The sequence below is a fragment of the Aethalodelphis obliquidens genome, unplaced genomic scaffold (assembly GCF_003676395.1).
Source record: "Aethalodelphis obliquidens isolate GAN/ISIS:26980383/991018 unplaced genomic scaffold, ASM367639v1 scaffold9, whole genome shotgun sequence".
NCBI classification, from domain to species: Eukaryota; Metazoa; Chordata; class Mammalia; order Artiodactyla; family Delphinidae; genus Aethalodelphis; species Aethalodelphis obliquidens.
In genome coordinates this window covers 37,498,694-37,509,499 of record NW_020837953.1, presented here as the reverse complement: position 1 = coordinate 37,509,499, position 10,806 = coordinate 37,498,694, and the positions used below count along the sequence as shown (strand labels likewise).

The 10,806-nt window shown below is 57.4% G+C and overlaps 1 protein-coding gene across 1 annotated transcript; it reads left to right on the top strand.

Moving 5' to 3' along the window:
- Positions 1–1,425: 1,425 nt before the first annotated feature.
- On the top strand, positions 1,426–9,386 carry PLA2G2F (phospholipase A2 group IIF). The gene is given in 9 exon segments (XM_027108289.1): positions 1,426–1,541; positions 2,428–2,489; positions 4,968–5,074; positions 5,077–5,114; positions 6,267–6,293; positions 6,522–6,604; positions 8,918–9,018; positions 9,020–9,048; positions 9,050–9,386. Coding segments are annotated over 9 exon segments (900 nt in total).
- The last annotated feature ends 1,420 nt before the right edge of the window (positions 9,387–10,806 follow it).

Sequence of the window (10,806 nt, the reverse complement as noted above, 5' to 3'; positions counted from 1 at the left end):
ATCCTACCAGGATCTCAGAGTCAAGAAGTCAGGGTGCTGGGATCGGAGCCCCTGTCTGTGCAACGGTCCACACTGCCGGGGGCTCCCAGGGCTCCAGCCCCCCTCTGTTCCTCCCTACCCCATCTTTCCCCCACACATGCCACCCCCAAAAAGAGGCAAATGGCACTGATCCCCAGGCCACCAGGATCTCAACCAGAGGTGACTGGGCCCCCAGGGCACATTTGGCATGTCTGGAGATACCTTTGTTGTCACAAGTGGGGGTGTGGGGGGGGGAGGGAGGAGGAGAGGAGCATGGGGAGGGGTCACTACCAGGTCCAGTGGTGGAGGTTAGGGATGCTGCCCAGCCCGCTAGGATGCCTAGGGCGGTCCCCACCGGAGAGGTGTCGGGTCACATGACAGCGGTGGTGGCACAGAGTAGCCCAGATCTGCAGGCTCGCCCTTCCGGATGTGAGCTGGGGGCTTCCTGCTGGACGCGTGTGCCCGTGCCCCTCCAGTCTTAGCCAGAGGTGGGCACCAGCAGCTTGCAGATGTGGGTAGGCAGTTCTCTGCAGATTCTGGACTAAAGCCCTTCCAGATGTGAAGGGATGGCTTACAGATGTGTGCATATCCACACGGAGGGCCTTCCGGGCAGAGCCTCTCCTTGACTCAAACTTGCTTGGTCTCCTTGAACTTTTCTTCTCTAGGCCTCAACTTCTGGGCTTCCGTGTCCATCTAGGCGTTGTCCAGTTTTAGCATGACATCTGCTAAGTCACTTCAGCCAGGATCCCTCATCCTTGATATCTGATGGGGTTCCTCACCCCCCCGCCCCCACCAGCCCCAGGTGATGTCTGGTCACCCGCCTCCCTTCAGCAAGAATCCTATTAGGTGGGTTTAGCCAGAATCTCCCCAACCCTGATGTTTCCTCCTGGGAATTCCCATCCTCTGACCCCCACGCTGTTGCCTTGGCTACAAATTCCCACTTTTCTTTGTTCTGTTTGAAGTTGAATCCAATCTCTTTCCCTCACCGCAAGACCCCATCATAGCAGTCCCTACGCTATACAATGGCCCCGTTCAATAATTAGTCTGCCTTGCTGTCCTTTAACAAGTGTCACTGGATAATTTTTTCCTCCTTTTCAGATGGGAAGAGAGAGAACTTTGGGCTAATTTCCTTTCAGATGCCTGGGGAAGGGCCACCTCCTCTTCACGCCCCGCAGGCCCGAGCACCCTGGAGTGGGCGTTACCCGGCAGCTGTGGGCAGGGCCGTGGGGGGAGGTGGAGCGTCCTTTTTCTAGGCCATGTGTCACCTGCATCCTGCCCTGGGGCATTGCCCCGGCACTACTCTGCCACTGCAACAACGAGAAGCTGGGGCCTGCTCCCCGGAGACTTTGGGGTAGATCGTGGCTCTCCTTGAGAGCCCTATGTTCCTGGCCCCCCAGAACCCGGAACATGGCAGATGGGGCTCAGGCCAACCCCAGAGAGTTCAGGAAGAAGGGGCTGGTTAGACACCCCTCTGGGTGGAGGGGCCCGAGCCTCAGGGCCTCTTCTCCTTTGAGAAACTCCAGGTACATGCCTGCTTCCCTGGGATGGAGCCCTCCTTGGAGAGCAGCAGGGATGAGGGTGGGGAACTGGCTCCTAGAATCCATTTCTTCAGAAAGGAGAGCTCTGAGTCTCTGATGGTGGCTGAGCTATGTCATGGCCTTTTTAGCACTACAAGGGCCTTTGGGATCATCTAGCTAATCCTTATGGGCACTTGAGGCCCAGAGAGACTAAGGGATCTATGGATGGTCACACAGCATTTTGGAAGTAGAGCTGCAGCTAGAACCCAGGGACCCAGGTCTCCTGGCTCCGGGAGCAAGAGGCAGCCAGCAGGTTGGGTCACGTGACTCCCTGGCGTGCATATGGAAAGGGGTTGGTTCTGATCTGTGACAAGGTCCAACTCCATGAGACAGGAGCTCCCTGTCTTGGAAGCTGATTCTTGCTCAGAGTGGGAGGGAAGGAGGCTCCTGGTGCCTGTGGGCTCTGCCATCCTGGGGTCTGTCCCAGGAGGTGGGAGGTGCTCAGATCTTCCTGGAGGAGCTAATCACAAGGCAAGGGCAGCAGGAAATGGGGCATCAAGAGATGGCGTTGGGCTTCCCTGGTGGCGCAGTGGTTGAGGGTCAGCCTGCCGATGCAGGGAACGTGGGTTCGTGCCCCGGTCCGGGAAGATCCCACATGCCGCGGAGCAGCTGGGCCCGTGAGCCATGGCTGCTGAGCCTGCGCATCCGGAGCCTGTGCTCCGCAGCGGGAGAGGCCACAACAGTGAGAGGCCCACGTACTGCAAAAAAAAAACAACAAAAAAAGAGATGGCGTTGACCACACCTGTAACGAGGTCCAGGAGGGAGCCACAGGCCAGGAACCCCACACAGGGGGAAGGGACGGACCCAAGACCAGGGTTTCTTCCTCTCTCAGGTCCTACCTGGGGATGAAGACGTTCATCACCATCACATCCTGGCCAGCTGTGGTGACTGAAGGTGCTGGGAAACTCCTCCTTCCCCGACACCCACAGCCTTTCTGCTGTGACTCACCCACAGGCCACGGGTCCTCAGGCCTGCCATTGGGTCTCTGCTTCCTGGCTTCGCCCCTGCCTGGCTTCATCCCTTCTCTGGGGCTCTTTACTCCTCCAGGCACCTGTGAACATACCCGGGCGGTCGGCATTTACTACTTATGAGCCTCAAGGATGCAGGGCCCACAGCTGAACAAGCATCGTAAAGTGGCGGTGGTGGCTTGGCGTCAGGGCACTTAGGGACACCAGGGTGCTTGTGTACACAGGAAAACGTGTTTGTGTACGTGTGTACCTGCAGAGCTAGTGAGCTTGCATGCAGATAGCCGCATGTATCCATGTGTGTGTGGGTGTGTCCGAGCACGTGGTGATGTCTATGTGTGTAACGCACATCAGGATGTTGTGTAAGTGTGTGTTCACAGTGGCGTGTGTGTCTCTAGAGCCTGTATATGAAAGTAGGCTGTACACATCTTCACACGGCAGGTGTGTAGCAGTGTCTGGGTGTGAGATGTACCGGAAGACATGGAGCAGGTCTGGGGGCCTTCTTCCTTCTTCTTTCTGGGGGGCCCAACCCCCCGGACAGCTGAGACTCCTGACACACAGGCAGGCGTCCTGGTGGCAGTTGCCCTGTGTAGGCGGAAGATGGGCTGAATGTCCCACTGGCTTTCTGTCCACCTGTTCAGCATTCCCTGAACCCAGCCAGGTTTGAGACGAAGGAAGAAAATATCAGAAACGAAATAAGGTTAAATGTGGCCAGACGTGAGAAACGGTTGGTTGAATTCAGGCGAGGTGACTTGTTATTTAGAACGTAACCCCTCGAGTTCAGCCGGGCCCAGGGGCCTGGGACAGAGGCTGCTGCCTGAGCGAATGCAGGTTTTGTTTCTTCCACTCGGAGTGGAACGTGCACGTGGCCACTCTGGGTGCTGTGTGTGTGTGAGAGTGGGAGTGCGTGTGCATGTGTACGGGCATGGGGGGTGAGTGTGGGTCTGCTTGTGGGACTGTATGAGTGTGGGAGGTATAGGGGAAGGGCAGGCCTGGCTCAGGGGCACAACAATTCCTGGGAGGGGGCACCATGGGGGGAGCGAGGGTCTGGTGCGTGCCAGGCCCCGAGAGCGGGCCTGCCCGATCTCTGGGAGCTGGGATTGTTATTCCCATTTTGCAGATGGGAAAACAGAGCCCCAGGGAGCTTTAGTTCTGGACCTGCCTCTGTCTGACTCCAAAGTCTGTGCTCTTCCCACTGAGGCATGTGGAGGTGGTGAGTCCCTTGTCATCACTAGCGATGTTGGACAACCACGTCTCCAGAAACAAGTAATTTCGGCCTTTGGGTTTCCATCCAGTCTCCGTTTCTGAAATTCTTAGCTTCCTCCCTCTCCCAGTACATTTCCTCTTTCAGGCCGTGGAGCTGGATGGGGGATGTGGAGAGAGTTAGGGTTAGGCTGAACTGGGTGCCCAGCCCCGGGCACAGATGGAGGAGCCGGGTTGGGGGAGGCATCCCAGCTCTGGGGCACACAAACTTGGGTTCAGGTCTGGGCTCTGCCACTTCCAGGCTGCATGACCTGGGCAAAGCTTCACCTTTCTGAGCCTCAGTTTGCTCATCCATAAAATGGGATGACAGCGGCCCTCCAGCCTGTGTGGGTGGTGGCCTCAACTAGGTAAGGACCCAAATGCCAGGCTTGATGTTGACTCAGCAGTGAGCCAGCACATCTGGGAGCCCAGGAGGCAGGGAAGCAGGGGAGGGGAGAATATGTCCCTGGGGTGAGCTGCCTGAGGATGCCGGGAAGCTGATTTTGCTGGTGTAGGAAAGGTTGTTGCACTACCTGTGAGACAAGGACAAAGGGGAAGAAATATATACGTGTGTGTGTGTGTGTGTGTGTGTGTGTGTGTTCATTGAATGATGCACTGGCCCCAGGGCCATGTGGGGACGCTGAGTCCCTGCTGGGAGCTGAGGAGCCAGGCCAAGCCAGAGGGGCCCAGAATCGTGTTCAGAAGAGCATGTGGCATTTGTGAAGCCCCTTAGAGTATATAAGGCACTGGGCTCTCACTGGCTGGGTCCAAATTCTGCTTCACCTCTTTTCAACCATGTCTTCCTGGGGAAGTTACTATACACTCTGGGTCTCAGTCTCCTCATCTGTAAAATGGGGATAATATCAGCACTCTGTAGGGTTGCAGGGAGCCCTTGATGAGTTAATGCATGCAAGGGGCATAGGACAGTGCCTGGCAAATGCTATTATTATATTCTCAGGGCCATAGGGCTCAGTGTAAGGATTGTGTAACGCACCATACCAGCTGCTTTGAAGATTGCCCCCTCCTCCTGCTCTGCTCTCCCTCTCCTGCTCCCTCTGTCCCTTCCCCTTTCCCCAGCCCTGGGGTGTTGGAAGGACAGCCAGTCAAACAGGAGAGGCCACGCACAGGGCAGGGAACTCACAGCACCCCCTGGGTTCTCTTGCAGTCCTGCCCACGGCCCACAGCAGCCTGCTCAACCTCAGGTCCGTGGTGGAAGCCAACACAGGGAGGAACGCCATCTTGTCCTTCGTGGGCTACGGCTGCTACTGCGGGAGGTGGGGGGGCGTGGCCTGCCCATGGATGAGGTGTACTGGTAGGTCCTGGAGAGTCTGGTCTGCTGGAACCGGGCAGGGACAGTAAAGGTCAGACTGTCTCCATCTCTGAGAGGTGGGAGACGCCCCTTCCCCCAAGGAGGAGGCTTGTTTGATGAGTTAGTGGCCAGAAGCCTGACCTTTGACCCGTGTCCTCCTCAACCATCTTGGATATTTTCTTTTCTTTTCTTTCATTTTTTTTTAAAGTGTATAACATTGTGGGTTTTCTTTTTTTAATTCTATCATTGGCATGTTTATTTTATTTTTATTTCTTTTGGCCGCGAGGCTTGTGGCATCTCAGTTCCCCAACCAGGGATTGAACCTGGGCCCTCGGCAGTGAAAGTGCAGAGTCCTAACCATTGGACTGCCAGGGAAGTCCCATCTTGGACACTTTCCATTGTCCCTTTCCAAGGTCTTGGGCTTGGAGGCATTTGAACTTCCGTTCTCACCGGAAGGAGCCTTTGACCTGTCTCCAAATACACATGAGAGCAAAAGTCACACAGCTTATACTTGACAAAGGCAAGGGCTGTGACCACGGCCCCTCAGACTGGAGGCTCAGGTGGACAGGACTGTGCTTCCTCCATCAGACTGGGAGTTCCTGGAAGCCATGGCTTATCCTTTGCTCCTGTCTCCCCCCGAAGCACCAAGTCTGGTATCAGCAGAGGCTTCATAAATGCACGTTGACTAATTACCTGCCCTCCACTAGAGGGGGTGGGACAGCCACACCACATTTGCTTCCTGTCCCCCATCCCCAAGCCCCACTTAACTCTCCAGGCCTTTGTGTCTCCCTGGCCATCGTGCACAGCCAGGTATAGCCCCTGCATCTAGCCGGTCTCTTCCTACTTTGACTTCACTCAGGCCCCTCCCTCCCACCCTGACCCCTCCTGCAGCTGCAGCCAGGGCTCCAGGGGGTCGGGGGGAAAGCTAGGGCTCTGGGCGGAGGGCAAAGGGAGGGGATCGCAGACAAGAACCTGGGGCACTGGACTGGTTCTGCCCGGCTGTGTGACTTAAGGCCAGTAACTGCCCTCTCTGGGCCTCAGTCTGAAGGTCTGACTCGTGAGGGACAGGAACAGATAATCATGATAGAGGTCACTGCCGGTGGGAGAGGGGCCAAGCCTGGCTATGCCTGCCTGCTCTCCTTTCCCCGCCCCTACGTGCTGCCATGTCCACGACTGCTGCTACCAGAAGCTCTTTAAATTTTTTTCTTTTTTCCTCTCTGCGGTACGCGGGCCTCTCACCGCTGCAGCCTCCCCTGCCGCGGAGCACAGGCTCCGGACGCGCAGGCCCAGCGGCCATGGCCCACGGGTCCAGCTGCTCCGCGGCATGTGGGATCCTCCCGGACCGGGGCACGAACCTGCATCCCCTGCATCAGCAGGCGGACTCTCAACCACTGCGCCACCAGGGAAGCCCCAGAAGCTCTTTGACCTGGGCTGCCACACCTATGTGGACCATTACGACTACACCATCGAGAACAACACTAACATTGTCTGCAGTGAGTCCCTCTCCCACCATCGCCCCTTCCCCTCACGGAAGTGTGTACTGCCAGCCCCCTCAGCCTGTGCTAGGGCCGTGGGCCAGGTTACCAGATGAAATACAGGATGCCCAGTTAAATTCAAATTTCAGATAAACAATGAAAGATGTTTTTATGTAAGTATATCCTAAATACTTTAGTTTTATACTAAAAACTAAATGTTAGCATGAAATTAGTAAGTATTAGTATGAAATGAAGAATTAGCATAAGTATACCCCATGCAATATTTGGGATATACTTATACTAAAATATTTATTGTCTGAAATTCAGATTTAACCAGGTACCTTGTTTTTCGTTTGCTTGTTTGTTTGCCAAATCTAATAACCCTGGCTGTGGCCCTGGCACATCTCCCTGATGTGCTCGGAGCCCCCGGGCCTGAATTGGCCCCCAGGCTCCCCAGTCCCCAAGATTCTTAAGCTTCGGAGAGCTTAGGGAGTGATCCTGATTCAGTGGGTCAGGTCTTAGCGGGGTCCAGGACTCTCTGTTTTTAATCAGATCCTCAGATGATCCTGAAACTTTGTGTCAGGCTGGCATGGGAGTCAGGGGACCTGGGTTGGAACCCATGTTCTCCCAGCATGTATGACCCTGGGCAGGGTCCTTCCCCACCTGGCCTCAGTCTCCCCATGGGCACATTGAGGGGTTTGGATCTGAGCAGACCCATTCCCTTCTAGTTCTGTCATTGGGACCCCAGCAGATGAGGTGACCCCATCCTAGACACCCAGGGTTTCTGGGGATTCGAGGTGTTGGAGCCAAGCCTGGCAGGTTCCCTCCTTTACCATGGATGCATTCCCCACCTGAGGGACGCAGCATCCAAGCTGATGGTCCAGGTGTCCCTGCCCAGCCCCTGCTAGTGCCCCACCCTGGGGTAGCAGGTGCCCCTTGGCCCAGCCCCGTGGGCAGCCCTGGGCTCCCTTTGTCTCCTTATCTTCACCAGGCTGTGTGTCATCCCTTACTAAGAGCTCACAAGCAATGCCAGCTTTGCAAAGATACTCAAGACTCCTGTTCTCTGGGAAGGAGTCTGGTGGGGAACTGGGCACATCTGGGGACCCTCGGCAGCCCAGGGCTGTCTGGTCCTCATATTTTGCTGTTCAGATGTGTGGTGGAGGGTCTGGCTTGAGAGAGGAGTTCATTAAGCAGTTCATGGAGAGGAATTTCCCTTCTCAACCCCCAAGACAATGGACTAACCCAAGCAGTGGTTTTCACACTGGGTTCTGGGGATTTCTGGGGTCATCAGGTCAACTGCTGTGAGAGCTAGTGGGGGGTCGGTTATCCCTGGATTGGTGGTCCAGCTGCCTCTTTAATGTATTTTGTAGCTCTAGTGGCTTCTCTTTCATCTGTTTAAAAAAAATTTTTTTTTATTCTTATCTTTTTTATTTTGGCTGCACTGGGTCTTTGCTGCGGCATGCGGGCCCCTCTAGTTGCAGCTCTCGGGCTTAGTTGCAGTATGTGGGATCTTAGTTCTCCAACCAGGGATCGAACCCGGGCCCCCCCCCCTGCATTGGGAGCGCAGAGTCTTAACCACTGGACCCCCAGGGAAGTCCCCTCCTTCGGCTGTTTGATATATTAGTCTTTGGCCAAGAGTTTCACGTTAGAGAAGGTATTCTGCTGATGGAGAGTTTGCAAGTTTGCAAACAATTGGGCTAGTGGGTGGTTCTCGAGAGGTGTTCCCCGAACCTGCAGCATCAACAGCACTTGTTAGAAGAAGCTCTACGGGTGGGGTTGGGCAGCCTTGGTTTTCAGGAGCCCTCCAGCTGATTCTAATGCGCACCTAAGGCTGAGAACTATGGGGTAGATGATTTCTGAAGGCCCATAACAACTACGACAGCATTTGCTCCCTGGGACGCACTGAGCGAAGCTCTTTATGAGTGTTTTTCTCACTCCGATCTCACCACGAACTCCCTCCAGGGTGGGTGTGCTGTGATTCTGTGCTTGAGAGAGGCCTGCGATGGTAGAAAGTAACTGGGCTGGAGGGCGAGTTCCTGACGCCTGAGTTTCCGTCCCAGCTCTGCCTTGGGTTTGCTGGATGACTTAGGCAAACGCACCCTTTCCTGGGCCTCAGTTTCCCCCTGTTGACATTGTTCTGTTGGGCTTCAGGGGTTCTCTGTTTCCCATGCACCAGGGGCACCTGGAGGGCTGTGAATGCAGAGGCTGGGCCCCGAGTGTCTGAGCCTGCAGGCCTGGGGTGGGCCCGCGGACGGTGCTGGTGCTGTTGGCCCGAGACCACCTTCCGAGGTCCACTGTGACCTCAGAGTCCGTGTGCTCCACTCCCCACAGGCGAGCTCAACCAGACGGAGGGTGACCAGCAGACGTGCGAGTGTGACAAGAGCGTGGTCCTGCGCTTCCAGAAGCAGACGTACAGGGAGGAAGGAGCTTGGCAACTACCTCAACATCTACCGCCAGAGCCCCGCCCAACTGCAGCATCTCCGGGCCACGCCCCCCGCCCCTCCCTAGCGCCCTCTGGGGGCTGACAGAGAGGAGGGTTGGAGGTTCCGGTCCTGGGGACCAGCCAGATGGAGCAGGTGGAGGTGGGGGCAGGTCGGGGGCCCCTGGGCTGCCCTCCTCCCTGGAGCCCTCCAACGAGACTGGCCCCAGAGGACTCAGAAAGGCCGGGGCCCTGGTCACCTGGCTCCTCCAGCCCAGACCTGGGTGTGGCTTCATCCTGGACGTGGCAGGGGGCATGTGCCCTGTTGGGGTCTCTCCCGAGTGTGGAAGGCAAGACCTACGAAAGACTGGGGGCCTCTGAGGGAGGGGGGCCTCTCACTGGCACTAGCTTGACGTCCTCAACCAGGCCCTCAAGGCTGGGGCCCGGAGTCTTCGAGAGCCAGACCTGGGGCGGCCAACATGGGCCCAGAGCTTGGCGTGTCCTAGGACCAGGTTCCCAGGCAGACAGAGCGCTGGTCACAGGCCTGGTTCTGGGGCCCCTCGGCTGCTCCCAAGGGATGACTCAGGGTGAGCCCTGCTTTGGGAGCCTTGCAGCCCTCCAAAGCCCCTTTGGCAGGTGGCCCCATCCTGGCCTTTGTCAAAGTAGCACATGATTCCCAGCCCAGACCACAGGATGGTCACGGGGCTAACGTCCCAGGCCTGAAGTCCAGCCTCAGTTACCCAGAGAGCCTCAGAGCACTGGGCACTGACAGAGCCCACATGCACCGCCCCCAGGCGCACACTCAGATGTGTCCCCACCACTCGGGTCCTCTGCCGACCCATTCATGTCAGAGGCACACCCTGGCCGCCGCCCTGCAACGCTGAACTGCTCTGAGGGGCGCCCCGACCCTAGGCTGCCCGGGTCCCTGACAAACACGGGAGGGGGAAGCCCTAGGCCTCCAGGCGCTCCCCCTGCATCTCTCCCCGCGCAGCAACCAGGCCAGGGCGTGGAAGGGACCAGAGCACTCTTTCCCCGGGTAAGGAGAGGCGAGACTGCAACCTGGCCACAGAAGCCCTCTCGATGGGGAGGAAGCCGGGAGCTGGGACCCACCTCTGTGAAGAGGAGACAAAGGCAGGAGAGACCAGGTCCAGGCAGGAGGCTGTGGGGAAGATTCCAGAAGGCAGCAGGATGTGAAGAGGGAAGGGAGGGGAGAGAGTGGGAGAAGTGACACAAGGTGAGGGCCAGACGTCCAGACCAGAGAGGTCGTGGCAGGAGAAGAGGGAGCAGAGGAGCGTTGGGGGTGGGGTACCCCCTGGGGCCCAGGTTCCCGCTGGGGCTTGTGGGATTACGGGCAGAACAGGAGGAGGGTCAGGCCTCAGCGGTCCTGCTTTCCTGACTCTGCCCCAGCACTGCTGTTTCCCCAGCTTCCCAGTCCTTCCTCAACTCGCCTCTTGACCTCAGGGTCAGCGGCCTCCAAGTAGCCAGCACGCCCTGCCTCGCTCCACCCTCTGCCTTCAGCCAGCGTCAACCCTGAGGGCCACTGACCCCCCGGGACACCGAGAACATCCGCCAAGAATCCCGGCCCACCCTGCGGCCGCCGAGGACCACTGGCACGGGGGGAGGGACAGTCAAGACGAGCACAGGCGGGGAGGGACATGGGGGTAGGGAGAACATCGACAAAAAAGACGGTAGGACTGGACGGAGCCCCGCCAAGCTGCAGCTTCTAGAAACCCTCCTTGGGCTCTGGAGGCAGCTGTCGCTGTGTGTGGGAGGCCTCCCTGCTGCTCAACCCCTGCTGTCC